The 20,702-nt window shown below is 47.2% G+C and overlaps 1 protein-coding gene across 3 annotated transcripts; it reads left to right on the plus strand.

Annotated features, from left to right (window-relative positions):
* Positions 1-156: 156 nt before the first annotated feature.
* On the plus strand, positions 157-18,133 carry LOC121080367 (zinc finger and BTB domain-containing protein 5-like). Of its 3 annotated transcripts, none has more exons than XR_005825347.1 (2): positions 157-236; positions 9,636-11,072. XR_005825347.1 is itself a non-coding variant. In XM_040578334.1 (2 exons), exon 2 carries the CDS (start codon positions 13,183-13,185, stop codon positions 15,205-15,207), a length of 2,025 nt encoding a protein of 674 aa, XP_040434268.1. In that variant the 5' UTR covers positions 157-236; positions 13,179-13,182; the 3' UTR covers positions 15,208-18,133. The 3 variants fall into 3 exon arrangements, 2 of the variants coding, with proteins under 2 accessions (XP_040434268.1, XP_040434267.1); XM_040578334.1 differs by lacking the exon at positions 9,636-11,072 and adding an exon at positions 13,179-18,133; XM_040578333.1 differs by lacking the exons at positions 157-236; positions 9,636-11,072 and adding exons at positions 11,485-13,046; positions 13,179-18,133.
* Positions 18,134-20,702: the final 2,569 nt, after the last annotated feature.

The raw sequence follows: 20,702 nt of genomic DNA on the forward strand, positions 1-20,702 counted from the left end.
GAGACCGCTGATTGGTTGGCGGTCGGGTGGGCGGGGTCGCGGCGCCGGGTGGGCCGCTGCGCGATGGCGTCACTTCCGGCCGCCGGCGCGGCCGCCGCAGCAGCGTAGGGCCCGTGGGGGCGGAGCCGCGGGAGCGGGGGACGGGGCCGTAGGGCCGAGGACGACGGCTGCGCCCGGCCCTGCCCGGCCCTTCCCGCCCAGAGAGAAGAGGCAGCGGGGAGGGGCGGGCACCGCAGGTGAGCGGGGCCGCTGCCGGGCCTGGCGGGCGACGGCGCAAGACACCGGGGGGGCGGTCGGGGGGCGCGGCGGGTGACGTGGGCGGCCGGGCCGGGCGGAGCGGGGAGCCCTCGCTGCCCCTTGCCGGCTTCCGCCGCGCCGCCCTGAGCCACCTGGGAGCCCCGCGGGAGGGTGGAGGCGGGCTGCCCGCCGCCCCGGTGCGTGCAGGAGATCGGCCCGGGGGCGGGGAGCGCGGCTGTGCTGTGTTGGGGGGGAGGCCGGCGGACAGCATGCGAACCGGTGGCGGCGGCGCTTCTCCCGGGCCCCCGGTTCCCTTCGCGGGGTTTCCGCCTGCCGGGCGCTGGAGGTTTCAGTGGGGCTTGTTCAGGCGTGGGCTTGCGGCGGGCAGGGCCGGGCCGTCCCGTGAAGAGCCCGGCGGTGGTCGCTCGGGCCTTCCACCAGGAGCCGGTGGAACGGAGCTGGAGCCTGGCCTCTGCCTCGGGACTCGTTGGCCCCGGCCTGGTCACGGCACGCCAAACCGCGTGGCGGAGTGCGAGATGCTGCGTTCGGCAGGGAATCCCTGGAGGGCCACCTTGTGTTCACGGCGATGCCCGCATAAGATAAGAAATGAGATACGTGAAATGTGGTTTTAACAGCTGGGGATGCAAGGATGGGGCGCAGATGCTGAGATGCCAGTCTTGAGAGGGGCGTAATGTTGGAGATCCCAGGTGATAATATCAAAAAAAAAAAAAAAAAAAAAGGCGTAACTCAGTTTTTCAGAGCAGTGCATCCCATGCATTCAGGATTCTGTGCAGGAACAACAGCATTTCTTATCTGTCTGTTAACTTCATGTTCTGGAATTTTCAGAGAAGCATGTTCAGATGACATGTTATAAATTGGGGTTTACTTTCTTGCGCTTGGTGTAATTACTGACTCGTAGCTCATCTTTGTGGAGGACAGCATACAGATGGAGTGGCGTTACACGTACTGTTGGTGTACAAAAGTTCCGCGTGCGCCGGTTGCTGCCCTGGAATGGATGTCTTATCTCTGTGGTGTTGACTTCACTAGCTTCCAGTTTTTCTCATGGTTGTGCTAGTGAAGGCAAACTCCGCGGGGGTCGGTGGTCAGACTGGAGCTTGTGTTGCACTGTGCTGTAAACCCATATGTTATAAAGAAACGGTAGACCTGAAGTGGCGTCTGTGTGGAATTGGAGAAGGAAATCACCACCTTGGAACTTGACAAAAAGCAGCTTCATTTTTTCCTTCATCTTTCAAAAATTACTCAGCAGTAATTTAGTTAATTTAGCGTGATACGTTCAAATCACAGAAATTGTTATCCTTTAGCGTGACTTTTAAGCAGTGATTAAGGTGGTGGTTTTTGACATTCATTCTCTGCTTGTCTCTGCTTGTATTGGGTTTGCATGGTGTGGTTTTGGTAGCAGGGGAGCTACAGGAATGGCTTCTGTGAGAAGCACCTAGAAGCTTTCCCCATGGCTTTTACGATGGAGCCAGTGCCAGTTGGCTCCAAGGCTGATCCACTGCTGGCCAAGGCCAACCCAAAGCCCACCAGCAACAGTGGTAGTGCCTCTGGGATAACGTATTTAAGGAGAGGGGGTGGAGAACCTGTGCAACAAATTGCAGCCGGAGAGATGAGTGAGAATATGCGAGGAGAACAACTCTGCAGACACTCAGGTCTGCGCAGGAGGCCATGAGGTGCTCCAGGCACTGGAGCAGAGATTTTCCAGCAGCCTGTGGTGAAGCCCACGGTGTGAGGTAGGCTGTCCACCCTCAGGCCGTGGAGGCCCACAGTGGAGCAGATCCCCACCTGCAGCTGGAGAGGGCCTCCCACCAGAGCAGAGGGATGCTCAAAGGAGGCTGTGACCCATGGGCAGCCCACGCTGGAGTGGGCTCCTGGCAGGACCTGTGGTCCCGTGGAGAGAGGAACCCGGGCTGGAGCAGGTTTGCTGGCAGGACTTGTGAAACCGTGGGGACCCACACTGGAGCAGGCTGTGCCTGAGGGGCTGCACCCCATGGAAAGGACGCACGCTGGAGCAGTTGGTGAAGAACTGCAGCCTGTGGGAAGGACTCGCACTGGAGAGGTTTGTGAAGGACACTTTCCCATGGGAAGGCCCCCATGCCGGAGCAGGGGAAGACTGTGAGGAGGATGGAGCGACAGAGATCAAGTGTTACAAACTGACCGCAACCCCCACTGTGGTGCTCAGGGGGAGGAGATAAAAAGAGTTGGGAGTGAAGCTGAGCTCAGAAAGAAGGGTGGAGGGAGAAGGTGCGTTTAGTTTTGTTGTTCTTTCTATCCTACTCTGGTATTTATCAGCAATAAATAAAATTAATCTTTCCCAAGTAGAGTGTTTTGGATGGTAATTGGTGAGTGCTCTCCCTGTCCTTATCTCAGCCTGGAAGATTTTCATCTTACTTTCTCCACTGTCTTGCTGGGGAAAGGGAGCGAGAGAGTGACTGGGTGGGTGTCTGATCAGCCCTCCACAATGTCAAAACAGAACTGTGCGGTGCCTTCGTGTAGATATTTTCCCTTCCGAGGGTAAAAGGATAATGTTAGAAAATGAGGTTTTTAAATGAGGTTGGGAAGATCAGAAGCGGATAATTCAACAGGTCTCATTTGAAATGCAGTAGTCACCTACTGAATCAGTTGTGTGGATAGAGTTATTTGCTTAGGCTGAAGATGTGTAATACTAATGAATCCATTGTGGTCATGGCAAACTAATATTTGTTACTTCAATCTAAAACATTTCCTGGCAAAAATAGATGTACTCATTGCGCAGTTAACCCTAGCTTCATTGGGGTTAAAATCTTAGGCAAAGGAGTCACCAAGGAGCATGGCTGGATCGAGTTGTTTAAAATTCTTGAATCTCTGGTACATAGTGAAGTTGAAGAGCTAGATTTAGAAATCATCGCTGTATTGAGCAAGAAGACGGCATGCTGGCACTGAGCTGTCTGTGGCTGCCCTTTCTTGTGGCATCCTTGCCTGCACACATTTGGTTCTGCGTGGTGTTTGTGGTTTGATTCTTGAATGGGGGGTGATGGCAGGCAGAAGCAGCTGGCAGATGTCTTTCCTTTGCAGTGCTGGCCATTCTTGCAAAAGGACGATGACAGTTGCAGAGACTGACGTGGTGTCATGAACCTCAGGAGAGGTTTTCTGAACTGATAACGTAACTGTGAGTTTAGATCAGTCCTTGGTGGTGGTAGTTCACCTTCCCGTACCCTTAAATGGCTTTACTGCCAGTTCTGTGAAGCAGCATTCTCTGCTTTTCCCTTTGTAAATAAATCAAATAGGGATATTGCCTAAACAGCTTTCTTAGGTGTTTCACTGTGCGATGCCTAAAAACCTGTGTTGCTCTTGGGAATTGTCTCATATTAGACGCAGGTTTTTAACTTCCTAAGGTCAAGGACAGAATCCATGAACTGTTTCTTAATGATACCTAGAAAACACTGCTTTTTTGTAAGTTGACCAGAAAAGCATGTCAGCCCTTTTTAAGAGAGACCGATGCCTGTGAAAGCTATGGTACTGACCCTGAAGTCCAATTGGTGAAGGGAATTCGCCAGGAATTAAAAGGGAACAAGTGTTCAGTCTGTTCTGAATATACAGCATTACAGATGTGTTAAATAGTGGAACTACAACAGAGAAACAGCCCCCCTGGTGACAAGCTGAGATGGCACATCAAAATGCAGGAGTGGGGTGTTTCACTCTCCTCCTGTGTGTCTTCTCCAAAGTATCACACTGTGCTGTGGGATCTGGATGCAGAGAGATGCGTCACAGGGCTGGGAGGAGGTGAGTGGAAATGTCAGGAAGCAGGAGGATGCCCTGTCACAGGTGGTGTCCCTTTCTTCACGTAACTAGGTGTCCAAGAAAACTCGTCGGTTTTTTTAGGAAGCTTTTTGTTGCTCCTTTCAAAGATGCTCTTTGCAACTGGCAAGCTGTGCTGTTACTCTTTGTTAATGAGTTAGTGTTGCCATGAGTTTGACTGTCTATTTACAGTACCATTCGGATGATGAGAAAATACTAAGCCATGTGCTAGTCTCTTGCTGTTCCCTGGAGGGCTGATGCAACTTGCAGCGGCATTTGCAGTGCAGTTTATCCTTTCTGATTCTTACATGAGTTGTAACTCGTTGTCCCTGACAATAAATAGAGAGATAAACTGTGTGAGTTAAACTATATATAAAACCTGGCTAAGGAAATGCCTAAAACGAGATACTGTAAGCTCAGTGTCAGTCAAGAAAGTCACTAGTTGCAGATGTGTCTCGTCAGACGCACACAAAAAATGCCTTTCATGGCTGGCACTCAACATTGTCACATGCATGAAAGCAGTGTAACACTGAAGCCTACTTCAGTTGTATGGGGCAAATCCAGAAATCGTTTTGACTGTTAACTAAAATTCCACCATATGTTTGGCTTGAAAACACTCTTAGAGCAGAGAATGCACACACTGCGTGTTTCAAAGTGACAAAACTTGCTGGAGGTGTCAAAGAAAGTGAAGATTTACATTTCTTCCTTCCTCTACTCTCCCACTGTCCCGCTGACTTGTTAAAAAAACGCATAGAACCGATAGAAAGTTTTCTAAAGGAACATTTGTATCGCTGACTCCTATCTAGATTTATGTTTGTTATTTCAGTCTTCAGCGGAGCTTTTTAAAAGATTTTTTTTATTCCAAGCACAATGGTTAAACACAGTACAAGTATATTGTAACATTTTGTAAAATGTAATTTAAGCGAAGAGGCAAGCAGTTACTAATATTATATTGGCGTACTCTCAGGTTTTGACTATATGCCAAGGATTCTTGCAGGCTTAGTACCTACAATATCGAATGCGTTTAAATACAGGTTGTTGGAAATGAGGTTCGAGGTGCAAGTAATAAATTGCCCTTCATTTATCTGATAAGGAAAACCCAAATGCCTAGTCCAAAGTCTGCAGTACTGTGTTTGTATGTAAGATTTCTTCTGATACCATTCTGCTGAATGGTATATCTGAGGCAGCTTTTATTGTTGGGTTTAATCACACAAAATGAATTGCTCCACAGACTTTTAAAAGCTTCTTTAGGGAGCAACTTGAGGTTCTCTTTGAATTTTTTGTTTGTTTGACTTCTTGACAGTGTCTCAGGATTGCAGTGTAATCTAAACTGTGCCCTTTAGTATGGGACATAGTAAAAAACACTTAAATAGAGAATTGTACAGAGTTGCTGTTTTTCACACCGTTTTATAGTGAGTTTAACTTTTTTTAAAGAAATGAGAGAAAAAGTTTTTGATTCTGCAGTAGTTTCAGTGCAGGTGTACTTAAATACTTGCCGTGTCTCCTCTTGCTGCAGCTTAAGTATTAGAGCAGGGGGATTTGCTGGGAAAAGGGACTGTAAGTCTGCATAGTACTGTCAGTGCTCATCATTCAAGAAATAAAAAGAAATCATAGGAAGAAACAATTACTATTAAAAGTAGTAGAAATATGTGCTAATAAAACCTGGAATTCTGCTGGAGAAATCAATAGTGTCCCTTCTCTCCTGCCACGTGGTTTTGTTACCAGCTGTCCCTTGTGTCTCCTACCTGCCTGCCTGGGCTGTGTGTGCAAACTGGCCAGCTGGCTGAATTTGGTTTTGGGTGTTTTGTGTTGTTTAAGAGAATAAGGGAATTAAGCATGACTCGCTGAAAAGCAGTCCTTATAAATTTGGCTGCTTCTGTAACCAGACACCAACTTCCGCAAAAAAAAGAAGGGAATTCAGCACCTAGTCTCCACTTTGTAAAATTGGTTGGAGTTGACAGACAGACCCAGAGGTTAATATCTAATGGAAAATTAATGAACCGGCTGTGTGATTGTAAAGCGTAGGTCTTTTTTTTTTTTCCTAGAATTTGAGAATGCTTGCACATCATCTTCCCCATTAGGTATTTTTAATCCTGATGCTTTCTTAACATGGAAAGCTTAGTTTAAGAAATCTAAGCCCTATCTCCATCTGCATACATGAGGAATGTGCCACCAGGAATGTTTGGTTACGGGGCTCTAGCTCCTCTGCACAGCCCCAAAGGAGCTTGAAAACACAAGGACAGGAGTAGGAGCCCCGTGGGGCTGCTTGTAAGCCCATTCCTGGAGCTAGCCCGTCACAGGCCCATCTCTGCTAGCCCAGAGGAGCACTGGCACAGGTGGGAACCCCCCCTGAGAAAGGGAGAAAAGGAGCGCGTTGTTCAAGCCCCTGCCAGGGCAGTCCCAGCACAGCCTCTGCCCGGTGTCCTGTTGTGCTAAGGGAGATACTGCCTGCTGTCGGGACAGATGGGCTGCGGGGAATGCCAGGCTGGGATCCCGCAGGATGGTTAGGGGTGAAACCAAAAGTGAGGGAAAAGAGGAGTTAAGGGATTTGGGGAGGAACAGGTGTGGAAATAGAGAGGGGTAAAGGAATAAAAAGGGCAGGTCGCGTTGCATGTAGGCAGTTGGCTCGTCAGTGCACTTGCCTGGCCATGTCCTGCACCTGGTCAGTGCTGTCTGTCCTGCTCCTTACCAAATTCCTTCCTGGTTGTGTCCTGGGTGAGGTCTCTCTGCCTGATACGAGCACAGCCACAAGGCAGAGGGTCCCTTTGTCCGTGGGGTATTGACTGGAGCTAGTGCAGCTGTGCGGGTGTCTGATGGCCAGTGAAGCTCAACCTGGATGAGCTGGTGAAGTGGCCTGGGAGCAAAGGGGGGGGTGTCCATGGATCCCTAAGGGCAGCACTGGGTGTGAGAGTGCCTGTGTCTACAGGGACAGCACCATGGTGCGGTCAGTTGTGGGGCCAGAGGAGTCTTGGCTGGCTCTGTGGACTTGTGACAGTCCGTACCAGCAACTGGAGCCAGGTTGTTGCCTGCCTGCAGGCTAGGGATGGGGAGACTGGGGCCCAGCGGGCAGCTACTGGGAGGGCCAACTGCCGGAGGGGGTCTACCTCGTATGCCTGTATGGATGTTCGCACTGGTGGACTTCCACCCTGCCCGGGCAGAGAGGGAAGCTGAACGAGGCCTCTGGTTCTGCCCATGTGTGAGTGCGAGTGTCTCTTGGAGTGTGTACATGTGCTCTGTGCATTTGTGCCTGCTGGGGATGCGTCTTCTCCTGCTCTCCTGCTGTCTTCTCCCGCTGGGACCTGGGGATATTTAGCAGCAGCAGCAGCCTCACCTCTCATGGGCTGTTTGATTTGCTGTGATATGATTTCCACTAGCGGTTTCAGTATCTATTGAGCAGCTTTTTATCAAAGTTTAATTACCTTTTTAAGCATGTAATCCAAATGCTAGGGAGAAAACGCTGCTTTACTTGTTTTCTAGCCAATTAATGTTACATTAAAAAAAATCTGTTGTTCCTTTGTCAAACTCTACTGAAATTACCAAAGCAAACTGTCAAATAGAAAGCCTCTCAGGTAAACCTCGTGTATATAAAACCATGCCTCCGGTGACTGGTGGTTTAGTGCCTTCCCAGGTAGAGGTGGTGTCTGAATATTTAATAGCTCTCAATTAATTTTTCTTCAGTGACTCTATGTATTCACGTGTACTTGCCCATGGCGAAGAGTTTTGTCGCTTTACTGTGTTACGTGGAGGAGTGTTTCTTTGGTTCTGACCTTGCTGATTTAATTTCTTAAGCCTTAGTCCAAGAAGAGGCACAACAGTTGTTTTCCAGTCAGTATTTCGTAGATGGTTTTTCATTGCTTGCCCTTAAAATTTTCCTGGCTCATGACTAATTGTATTTGTAGGAAAACTACTTGCCACTAAACAATTTGGTGTAGTTCCTTTTCGTTTGTGGTAATTTGATTATAAAACTAAGCTGTTCCCTCTCCTGCTGCTCTCCAAAAGGCTGCTGGGACTCAGTGTCTGCCGTTTGTACCACTGATGCCTCCCCTGAGTCGCACTGACTGGGTCTGATTCAGCAGAAGGTTTCATCTAACATTCCCTGGGTCCCCAGGATGTGAACTGGAGCTGGTTGTGAGCCTCACAAAAGCTGCACGCTGGCCGCTGAAACCACTCACTGCTCAGCTGGGAGCATCTCTTGTCTTTCATCTGAATGGGCTTTCACACACCCGTGAGATGGGATGTCACCCGTCATGTGCTGGAGGTGTTGGGTTGTTTGAAAGGGGAGTGATGGGGATGTGCGGCCCACAGGTGGTTCAGCGGAGTCTTTATGGCCAGCTCTTGCTGAAAGACGGGCTATCACTGAAGCAGGAGGGAAAGACAGACTGAATCTGCATCTCCAGAAATACGCCACCCCTTTATTTTGATACTGACTTAGGTGCGTTGCATGTATTTAGTAACCTGAAGCAGCTGATATCTCACCGAATGTGGTCTGTGGATATAATGTAGTATATACCGCTCAGCCTAGTTTTATAACTTTTAATTGATCTTGTGCAAGATCTCAGCTCCACTCTGCGGTCCGTTTGTTGATTCTGGTTCAAGGACTTCAGCCTTTATAGTGTAGTAAAAGTTAAATACCAAGCCAAATTAATGTTATTTGAAGCAAAAGTGGGGTTTGTCTTGTTTCAGGTGCATGAAGGATGCACTCGCTTTTGGTGACTGTAAGCCAGTACTCTTTGAGTTCTGAAGTCCCTAATCATTGCTCAAAAGAATGAGGTTTGGCTGTTTTCTCGGGTTCGGGTACACATTGCTGCGTGGGCAAGAAGACATCGGACCATCCCTGTAACCTAGCTTCCTTTCTAGGAGTCTGGCTCAATCTTCTTGCTGATGTGAGATCCTGTCCTCATGTTCAGCATTTTCCACCTCCAGTCTTCTCTGGGCATTGGTTCAAAGGCTTTGTTACAAAGCATTTTGTAATACCTTTGTATTACCACCTCCTGGGATTGGCTCGATAGGGGCAAGGCATGAGCGAGCTCTCGAGTATTTGATAATCCTTTACGGTGCATTTCCTAGAATGACCTAAAGCAGCGCACAGACTGGGAACTGCTGGGGTGCTCGTGAACAGCTTGCTTCTTGACAACCCTTGAAGCTGGAACGGTCTCTGCTGGGCCCTGTGCTTTTTTCCGCAGGATGGAGATTTACTGACCTGCCTTTTAGCTGGTGGTGCTAATGGTTCAGCACTGACACGTTTTGGAAAGTAGTACCACGGTGTCTGCCAGTTCTGCTCCTTAGGGAAAGGAGATCCCTTGCCTCTCCTGGTGTGGTGGGTGCCTGGCATTTTCTGGGGTGTCTGCCAGCGGGCTGTAGCATTGTATGCTGTGCAGATCTGCTCTACGGGTAGCCGTGCAAGTGTGAAATGGTTCTTTGGAGCTGTTGATCTTGTCTTGAGAATGAAGTGAAAAGAAAGTTGACCAGCATCCAGGCCCCACAAGAGCGCACTGATGCTATAGTGATGGTACTGTGAACGGAGCAAGAGTTTCTTTGTTGCTCTGGCAACTGTTGCCCCTATCCCCCATCTCCTCCTCCTCCTGTCTCCACATTCCCCCTAGATGCTGCGGCTTAGTCCCTTTCCTGTGAAGCCAAGGACAAAGTGTTATCACTCACATAACACCTGGCCCATCTCAGGGGTGAGCGAAAGAATTGTTCGGCAGTCTCCTCTCAACTTTCCAGAAACGGCCGGCTGAGAGGAAGCTTTCCTCGCAGAGGAGGTCATCCCTGCACGGTGCTTGCTGGAACGAAGGAGGCCAGGAGTATTTTTAACCAGGTGTGCCGGAGCTGAGAAGTCAGACAGCGATGTGGCAGCACTGTTCACAAAACAGCCCTGGCCTCTGCCACATTCCAGATGCTTCCTGCCAGGACTTGTGGCTGTTGTCACAGGTTCCCCGTCTTCCTTTTGTCTGCCTGCCTGCCTGAGGTCACCGAGTTTCAGTTTGTGCCTCCCTTCTCCTACGACACCAAGAAGCATTTCCTCACTTTCCCTTGTGTTGCGTTTCTCTTGGAGAAAATGCATAGAAATAACAACTCCGCAGTTCCAAGGTTTTGTCTCGCTTAACATATTTTTGTTTGAAAATGTCATCTTATTTTTCATGTCAAATACACATTGGTATTGAAAGATAAATAAAATCACCTGTTATCTGTATTGTTATTTGTTCTTTTTAAAAAAAGTGGCAAGCTCAAATTCTTCTGTTTTATTACATAACTATATAGAGATAAGGAAGATGTATTTAATCTATTTATGGTGCTTATTTCAGGCATCATAGCCTTAGTGCTGCCAAATTACAGGATTTTTGATGCTGCTGGTAAGCCGGAACCCTCACCATTGCTGGAAGGCATAAACTGTAATTTATTTATTTATTTCGTCTTTTTAAAATACACAGGAACTAATTACAGATTTTTGCCAGCAGAATTTTTTGCCTTTTCAGCGTTTAGGTAAAACTCTGGTTCTTCACGAGCCTGTATCCTTTGGAGAGGGGGCAGGGGTCTTTGTGCAGTGGACTAGGTGGTTAAATCTTTTTCCGGCAAAGAGCTGCAAAGTACGTGTTGATGACAAGAAGTGTTGCTCTGGCCACCCCTTCCATAGCTATTGGAGGCACTGGTAAGTTTTGAGTGAGGAGGTTAAGTATTTTAAGTCCAGCACTGGTTATAGCTGTGGGCCTGCTAGAAAAGGGGGGAGCCTGGCTTTGTAACCTTACTGTTACTTTTTTTTTTTTGCTTTTTGCTGCTCTGATAGTTACCCAGCATGTGTTCAGCTCGTGCTTGTCCCACTCTCTGCCAGTGGATGGTGTGACTGGGAAACGTCACTCCACCCCAGGCCCAGCCTGAGCTTCTTCTGGGGTCTGGGGCGGGGGGGGGGGGGGGGGGGATTCGGTCTGACAGGCCGTGGAGAGGGAGCAAGTGGGGTTGGCGTGCAGTGTCGTGGTTTAACCCCGGCCAGCAGCCACGCAGCCACTTGCTCTCTCTCCCCCTCACCCAGAGGGATGGGGAAGAGAATGGGAAAGGAATGTAAAACTCAAGGGTTGAGATAAGAACAATTTGATAGGTAAAGCAAAAGCAAGCAAGCAGGGAATTCCTTCCCCACGCCCCACGGGCAGGCAGGCTCAGCCATCCCAGGGCAGCCGGGCTCCATCACCTAACGGGTACTCGGGGAGACAAATGCCATAATGCCAAATGTCCCCCCTTCCTTCTCCTTCCCCCAGTGTATATACTCGGCATGACGTCCCACGGTATGGAATCCCTCTCCGGCTGGCTTGGGTCACCTGTGCTGGCTGTGTCCCCTCCCCATGTCCCGTGCCCCCCCAGCCCTCTGGCTGGCAGGGCCCAGGAAACTGAAAAGCCCTTGATTTAGTATAAACATCACCCAGCAACAACCAAAACCATCAGTGTCCTGTCAATGCTGTTCTCACATCAGAGCCAAAACACAGCACTGTACTAACTACTAAGAAGAAAATTAACTCCATCCCAGCTGAAACCAGGACACACAGGTAGTGAGGGCACACGCCGCATGGGTTTACTTCATTTCCAAATGCAAAAACCTAACCTCGTGCTGCTTGCAGAATAACTCCTGAACAAGTTCCAAAGAAGTGTCTTCTTCGTAACAGAGGATCAAGAACTGTCCTGCTTTCCTAGCACTTGACGTGCTAGTGGTGATAATGCGAGGCGGGGGAAGATTGCAGAGTTACTTCCCTCCTTTGAGCGGAGTTGCTGCCAGAAGCCAAGGGATCTCTCTAATTCTGCAGCTGCCAGCTTGCATATGCGGAAATGTGTAAATCCATTGTGATCTCGTGTGTATTGCTTGGCTTTTTGGCCCTTACCAGCACGCCTTGCCTCCCTCCCTCCCTGCCTTTTTTTTGCCTTGCAGCGCAGCAGAGTACAGAGCCTTGAGTTCCTGCAGGCTGAGGGAGCCTTAGTGGCCACATGCTGCTGCTGCTCCTCCATCCCTGCCATCTCGATAGCTGGGGTTTTGCTTTTTCTGCTGATCCTTCCAAGTAAATAGTTAATCGACAGCCCTCCAGGTGAACAAAATTCCAAAGTAATGAACAATCTACATCAACAGCTGTACCTGCTTTCCTCTGAATGAATGTGCGTGCTTGGCAGCCGTGGTCTCTGGCCTGAGCATACCTTCTGAGCAAAGCTGGTGTGTAAAGTGAAACACGTGGGAAGAGTTTGAAAGAAAATGTTATTTCTGAGCGAACCATTCTTTCCTGGTCCAGCATGACTATGGGAAACCTTGTATGCAGATTATTCACATAGCTTGTGACTTTGCACAGACCAAGAAGGTTTGTAAGAAACTTCTTCAAAATAAAGATATGGAGACGGCTTTTAACGTTGACAGACTTTTCTGTCTCACTACAAAATAAAATAAGAAATGGGGTTTATTTTGTGGGAAAAACTGAGGACTTTTAGTGTATCCTAGCTGATAAACCATAGTCAATAAGAAAATTGTATTGCACTTTAGATAGCTAGTGGCAGTTTGCGTTAAGAGCTGACCGTTCGTTCCAGTGCAGAAGTGTCTCCCTTCTTTTCCATTAACTCTTCTTTTCTGGGTGTCTGTGTTGAAAGCAGGTACTTGAATGACAGTTCTGCACAGTAGCTGAGAAAGTGTGCAGAAATTCTTTTGCAGAAGGTGAAATTGGATTACGTGAGATGAGAATTAAAGTTCAGACTTTTCAGGGGGGGGTTATCTAATAACGTGAGCCATTTAGCAAAGGCTGCAGTAAATTATTCACAATTTTTAAAAAAAAAAAAAAACACCCACAGGATTAAATGTTTTACTAAAGAGTGTGGTTTAGTTTGGACAGGTGAAATGACCTGCGTTATTCAGTTTACAGCAGAGCTCCCTGTGACACATCTGATGCTGATGTGACTGTTGCGCTAGGTCAGCTCCATGGCAGAACCTGTATTTTCTTCCTTGTCGTCCTCCACAAGATTGTCAGCTTTGATACAGTACCAATGTGGCAGTGGTAAATTAAGATCAGTTATTGTTTTATCTGTCTTTCAGCTGTCATCTTTCATTTTTAAACCTGGTTTTCTTGTGGTCTGAATGGTGCTTCAGCCGTTTTTAGTATTATAGTTTCTTCTCTTTTGTTTTATAGGATCATGGATTTTCCAGGACATTTTGAGCAAATCTTTCAGCAGCTCAACTACCAGAGGCTTCATGGCCAGCTTTGCGACTGTGTCATTGTGGTGGGCAACAGGCATTTCAAAGCCCATCGCTCTGTTTTGGCAGCATGTAGCACGCATTTCCGAGCTCTGTTTACTGTAGCAGAAGGAGATCAGACTATGAACATGATTCAGCTGGACAGCGAAGTGGTGACAGCAGAAGCTTTTGCTGCTCTGATAGACATGATGTATACTTCCACACTAATGCTTGGGGAGAGCAACGTTATGGACGTCTTGCTGGCTGCTTCTCACTTACATTTGAACTCTGTTGTGAAAGCATGCAAACACTACCTTACTACCAGGACGCTGCCAATGTCTCCACCGAGTGATCGAGTTCAAGAGCAAAATGCACGCATGCAGAGGTCTTTCATGCTCCAGCAGCTTGGACTGAGCATTGTGAGCTCTGCTTTAAATTCCACTCAGAGTGCAGAGGAGCAGCCAAATACTATGAGCTCCTCGATGAGAAGTAACATTGAGCAGCGCACTACTTTTCCTATCCGTCGTCTCCACAAACGTAAACAGTCTTCTGAAGATCGGGCCAGACAGCGCATCAGGCCTGCCATGGACGAGTCTGTTTCTGACGTGACTGCAGAGAGTGGGCAGTCAGTAGTTCATTCACGGGAAGATTTCTTCTCACCAGATTCACTGAAGATTGTGGACAACTCTAAGGCCGATGCTGTTGCTGATAACCAGGAGGATAATACTATTATGTTTGATCAGTCTTTCAGTGCTCAGGAAGATGCTCAAGTGCCCAGCCAGTCTGACAACAGCGGAGGCAACACTGCACAGATGTCCATGGCATCCCAGGCAACACAGGTAGAAACCAGCTTTGACCAGGAGGCTGCTTCTGAGAAGAACAACTTCCCATGTGAGAACCCAGAGGTCAGTCTGAATGAAAAAGAGCACATGAGGGTGGTGGTGAAGTCTGAACCTTTGAGTTCCCCAGAGCCTCAAGACGAGGTGAGCGATGTCACTTCCCAAGCAGAGGGCAGCGAGTCTGTTGAAGTGGAGGGAGGAGTAGTGAGTGCAGAGAAGATAGAACTGAGTCCCGAGAGCAGTGATCGTAGCTTTTCTGACCCGCAATCCAGTACTGATAGGGTGGGAGACATCCATATTATGGAGGTGTCAAATAACCTGGAACACAAGTCTACTTTCAGTATCTCTAATTTTCTAAATAAAAGCAGAGGTGGTGGCTTCAGCGCTAGTCAAAACAGTGATGATAACATTCCAAATACCACCAGTGACTGCAGAATGGACAGTGATGCCTCTTATCTGATGAGTCCAGAGTCGGGGCCCGCTGGCGGCCATTCATCTGCCACAGTCTCCCATGTTGAGAACCCATTTAGTGAACCTGCAGACTCTCATTTTGTTAGACCAATGCAGGATGTGATGGGGCTCCCCTGTGTACAAACATCTGGGTACCGAGCAGCAGAACAGTTCGGCATGGATTTTCCGCGGTCAGGCTTGGGCTTGCACTCCTTGTCAAGGGCAATGATGGGCTCAGTCAGAGGTGGAGCTAGCAGCTTTCCTGGGTACCGCCGCATAGCCCCCAAAATGCCTGTGGTCACTTCAGTCAGGAGCTCCCAGCTGCAAGATAACTCATCCAGTTCCCAGCTGATTATGAATGGGACCACTTCTTTTGAAAACGGGCATCCATCACAACCTGGTCCGCCACAGCTGACAAGGGCGTCCGCAGATGTCCTTTCAAAATGCAAGAAGGCCTTATCTGAGCATAATGTCTTGGTTGTAGAAGGTGCACGCAAGTATGCGTGCAAGATCTGCTGCAAGACGTTTTTGACCTTGACGGACTGCAAGAAACACATCCGTGTGCACACGGGAGAGAAGCCTTACGCCTGCCTGAAGTGTGGCAAGCGGTTCAGCCAGTCCAGCCACCTCTACAAACACTCCAAGACAACCTGCCTGAGGTGGCAGAGCAGCAATCTGCCTAGCACTTTGCTTTAATCTTCTCCACCGCAGGCCCAAAGGAAAATGCCAGTCTAGTTCCCTGAAGCACCACAGGAGCGTGAACACTATTTTCTTCGAGGCTGCAGGCTCGGAGGCTGCTCTTGTCGGTCGGTGAACGCTTCCCGTGTGATTGTGCCACACACACAGAAGTCTTGGGTCTGTCAGTTGGGGATATTACTTTACCTACCTCACAGGGGTGTTGTGAGGCTTAAGCAGCTGTAAAGCAAAGAACCTGGAGATCTTCAGAAGTCGCACTGTAGGTGGGTGAAGTGTTGGCTACGACGTACGTTCAGGCCTTGGGCTGCTGGGGATACAATCCCTAAAGCTAAGCAGTTCCTTTGCAGGGCAGAGGGGTGAGAACGTAGTAGTTATCTCATGAAGTAGCACGTTTTCAACAACGAGAAACTGAAGTGCAAATTTCCTCTTTTTTTTTTTTTTTTTCTCCCCCCCCCCCAAAGTATTTTGTAAAAGTGAAATCATTTTTAAAAATGACCTGTAAAACAAGTTGCTGCATTATGTATGGACAGTAGTGGCAGAGCTGTTAACTGGAACTAACGCAGAGTGCATATCTTTAAAAGACAAGAACAACTTTGGATGCACCCGTCTTGACATAATGCTTTAAAATATGCTAATTATAAAAATAGTTCTAGGGTTATGAATGTATGTTAGGCTGTTTTGTAGTAAAGGACACTGTGTAAGGAAGGTGCTTAAATTAAATCCCAGACAAGTAACTTTTGGACTGCCAAATGTATATAGATACTTCGAATACAGCAAGATCTGGATGTTTGATTTTTATTTTTTTTTTTTTCTGTAGAAACTTGTATTAAGTGGTAAGTGAAGTACTGTTTCTTGTTTGTGCTATTCTTAGCAGTATTTTAACCGATTTGTATCTCCTATGTTAAAATTATCTATCCACAGAAGTCTGAAAAAGAGCTTGTCTTTGTCTGTTTTGTTATTTTGAAGGAGAGAGAGAATTTGTGATGGCTTTTTTTACTGTGTAAGATAGTCTCTTGCTGTTTCCAGATGCTGATAGTCAATCTGATCCCCGATATTGCATAAGCATATTGTCCTTTTCGGACACGCTTACCTTCTGGCTTTAATTTCCTCCTCTGTACACTTACTTAATTTCCTTCACAACTATAGATTGTTCCTCATATCGAACCAGTCAGGAATGATCCTTATTTGCCATATTTATTTATGCCGCTATAAAACGTAGTTGTTAAACACACTCTTTCCACTTAGTGTCACAAATGTACTTTTTCACATAAATTAAAAAAAAAAAGCGCATAAATTTAATTTTTAAAAATAGCACTTTGTATGGCAAAAAATCAGTGATTGTTATTCTTCAAGTGAATTGTGTAAACCTTATTTTAATTTCCTCTTCTTTGATACCATTGTAACTAGTACTGTCTGCAGTCTTTTTTTAAGATGCAAATGAATTAACTACTGGTGTTCAGCATGTTGGGTTTCTGAATAAAATTTTGGAGCACTTGTGCTGATAAATGTTGCTGTACCATATAGGAGTTGGGTCAAGGCTGCAGCATGTCTGCTGCTTAGGAGAGACAGAGGATTTGCATTTCCTGGTATCTTAAGTCACAGAACAACAGCTTTCCGTTAATACAAAAAAAAATAAATTGCAAACCTTCCCCTCTTTTATTTTATTCTGTATAGCAAATGCATTTTGTGTGATGACATTCAGCAGTTTTATGGAGTTTGTGCTACCTAATAGTCTTGGAACGTCTTGGATTTATATTTGGATAAACTGAAAATAAAATCCTTATCCATAGTTCTGTAGGTCATTTAGCGGGATGAACTATCAAAACTGTGGAAGCATAGAAACCAAACAGTCATTGTCAGACCAAAGGAAATACGGAAATTTTTCTGTACTTGGCTTTATGTGAAACAGTAATCCACTAATGAAGAAATGTGTCTTCATCTCTAATTACAGTGCTTCACATGGAAAAAAAAAAAAAAAGCCAAATGTCTGTCAATGTGTTACGTGCGCCTCGAGCGTACAAGGTAAACAGGAACATGGAAACATAGTGAATGGATTAATTCCTTTAAAATGTTAAGATTTTGTTACAGGATTTATTTAATGGTCATATTTCTAGCTCTTGATTTTATAGGCATTAAGGAAATGTGCTGCATTTTTTTAAAGCATTAGGATATGCCACAATTTGTTTTATAATGATTTTGATATCAGGGGACTAACAGCATTGAGCTATACTAAACAATCTCACTGAAATGTCAATAAAATGCAGTATTTTGTACTTTAATATTTTCTTGTGTTGCCTTATTAGTGACATTCTGATGGTTTCATCTTCCTTGCATTTCTAGCATGTAGTTTTAAAAATAGGGGTTTTTTTTACATTTTCTGTTTCCTATAGCACATCTGAATTCTTTGAATTCTTACAACACATAGGGATAAAACATCTACGCAAATGAGGAGATTAGAGTAACTGAGAACGAATACGAGCAGATGAACATATTGAACTGTACCTTTTGAATGAAATTAAAATTGTAATGTTATTAGGAAATATCAGACCTTGTGCAGGAGGACTCATGTCTTTAAGAAAAAAAAATCAACTGGGAGCATTTTTGGAAGTAGCAACTTTCAATTCCATTATTCATTGCCATCTAGTGCAGCTGGAGGAGCACACTGCAAACCTAGGAGCCTGTGGCTGGCTTGTCGCTTTCCTGGTCTTCCAATATGAAGCAATATCTCAGAGTGGCATCTCCACTTAGCTATCCCCTGTTGTAAACTGAGAGTATCTCATCTCAAAGCCTGGTAACGCTGTCAAAGAGCTTATCGCTCTTGAGTTTTGTTCAGAATTTAACTTTCCAAATGCTACAGTGAGAGCTCATGTGAAGCAGTCAGTTATGTTAGTATTACAAAACGTGAAAATAAACCCTACGTTTTTGTGCTGCTGTGTCTGACTTGATTTACTTGTTTATGTTATCCTGGTGTGTTTGCCAAAACCGTACAATGGATTGACTATAAACAAGTAATGCTTGTGTATTAACTGATTTGGCTCTTGGTGAGATCTTACTAGATCACTTGGCAGTGCAAAATGATCCACTGTTGGTATCTAGGCACGCACGTAGGCATTTTTGTCCGACGAGGCCAAGCACACGCTGCTGCCCGCGGCTGCCCGCCTGCTTTGTGCTGTGGCTGTGCCAGTTCTGAGAGGACACGTTGAATCACAGAATCACTGAGGTTGCAAAAGACCTTTAAGATCAAAAGATCCGACCGTTAGCCCAGGACTACCAAGCCCACACCAAACCATGTCCCCAGGCGCCGTATCTGCGTGGTTTTTTTTAAATTCCCCAGGGATGGTGACTCCACCACCTCCCTGGGCAGCCTGTGGCAATGCTTGACCACCCTTTCCGTGAAGAAATGAAGAAGAAAAAAAAAAAATATCCTAGTATCCAGCCTCCTGCAGCAGGGGGCCCAGCCCTGAGGGACTGGTGTCACCCACGTGCAGGACCAGGCAGTGAGCCCTGTTCAGCCGTGTACGATCGGCCTTGGCCCATCAGCCCAGCCTGCCCCGATCCCTCGGCAGAGCCTCCTGCCCTGTAGCACGTTAACACTCTTCCCTCACCCCCAGCTTGGTGTCATCTGCAAACTGAGGGCGCACTCTTATCTCCTTGTCCAGATCGTTGATAACAACGTTACCCAGGGCTGGCCCCAGCACGGAGAGCCCAGAGGACACCACATGTGAGTGGCCACCACGGGATGTAGCTCCGTTCACCACCGCTCCTCAAGCCATCCAGGCAGCTTTTAACCCAGCGCGGAGCACACCCGTCCCAGCCATGAGCAGGCAGTTTCCCCAGGAGAATGCTGTAGGAGACTCTGTCCAAGGCTGTACTAAGGTCCAGGTAGGCACCACTCACTGCCTTTCCATCATCCACTAGGCAGGTCATTGTCTCATAGAAGGACATCATGATGTCGTAGCTAATCAACGTGACGTGGGTCCACATTTGAGCCAGTATGAAGTCTTGAATTTCCGTGTTGTCCCATCGATGCTTTGTGAGCTAGTCCAAACCAGGAGAGTGTGGCTGGACTTCACCGTGGTGGCTTTGGTTTCGTGTCTCATGGAACCACCGCCCCGGTGCGGTGGGCTGTCTTCTGGCTAGTTCTCTGCTCTGAAGGCGGCATTAAAAATGTTTCATGTGCACCATTTGAGACGTCTGATGGCTGGCTGACCTCCCTGAAGGGATTCTTGCTCCTGCCGCAGCCTTGATGGGAAGGGGCACGTTGCCTGCCTCTCCCTCACCAGATGAAGGCTGGAAAGCCTTGGGATCCTGGGAGCATCCCCACTTGTGCATGGAAATTACAGACATTATTTTCCTAGCAGTATCAGTTCCCTGATAAGGTCATTTTGTGACCGTGCAGGTGCTCGTGCTGGCAAGGTAGCAAGGCTAAGGGGCTAGGTAATGGGGCGATTATTTTTTGGTGACAACATCTAAATTCTCATTGGTGACCTTCCAGATCTGCTGCATAAGGCAACTAACAAAGGCTGGTTTGGTGACTTGCTTAACACAGTGTACTAGTGCCGCCGGGACCAAATTGCATGACATGATGGCATCATTCATGTCATTCAGGGTAGTTAAACAGATTTTGAAAAGGCATAAAAGTAGCAGTCTGCAATTTAAATGCTATACTGCACTCCCTTAATTTTTTCTTAATATTACGTGAAAATATTCAGCCTGGAGCTTCCTATGAAAAGGAATGACTGAACTAATGGAAGACGTCAGTCGGTAGAAGCCACACATCAACATCGCATCTGCGTAACTGTAGGAGCGCACGCTTAGCTGGAGCCTTGTGTTTGCTTGCGCTGTGGAACCACTTTTGAAGGTTTGCTGTTCCTGCCAGAGAAAATAAGTCTTGGGAAGACTGTGGCCAAATTTCCTGTTGGAAAACTTCCACAGAGGCTAGGTTGTTTGCTCTGGCCTCTGCCAGCTGCGTCTGCGGGCAGCCAGCGCTGTTCACTCGCGTCGGCGACTTCCAGCAGGATGCTGCAATCTCACTAGGTCAGTCCACAAGCATCCCTTTGCTCATCATTCAGCCTCGTAAAATGCTACCAAACCCCAGCAAGAATATTTCTGTTCAGGAAGTCCCCTGGCAATGGTTGTTTAAAACATCATTATGTACTTCAAGTGCCGAACTGCTGCAGCAAATCCTCTTGCTTCTGTGGCAGTTTTACCACCTTTTACTGCTTCTGGGTTACATGCTGGGGGCTGACCCTTGCCAGCAGCTCGAAAGAGCGAGCATGACCGCCGGCCACCTGTCCAGAGGGACTGCGTTCCTGCGCCTCTTCCCTAGGCTCTTCCTTCTGCTGTGAGCGTGTGGTGAAAGCAGCAGCTGCCCTGCCGGTGTGAAAAGCTCCTTCCCCCATGGCAGGGTGAGCGTGAATCTCATCAGCACCATCAGCCAAATAACCACCAGAACAGGCTGCTTGAAAGGCACGGTCAAAATGATAATTACTCTT

This window comes from Falco naumanni, chromosome W (assembly GCF_017639655.2).
Source record: "Falco naumanni isolate bFalNau1 chromosome W, bFalNau1.pat, whole genome shotgun sequence".
In the NCBI taxonomy this organism is placed as follows: domain Eukaryota; kingdom Metazoa; phylum Chordata; class Aves; order Falconiformes; family Falconidae; genus Falco; species Falco naumanni.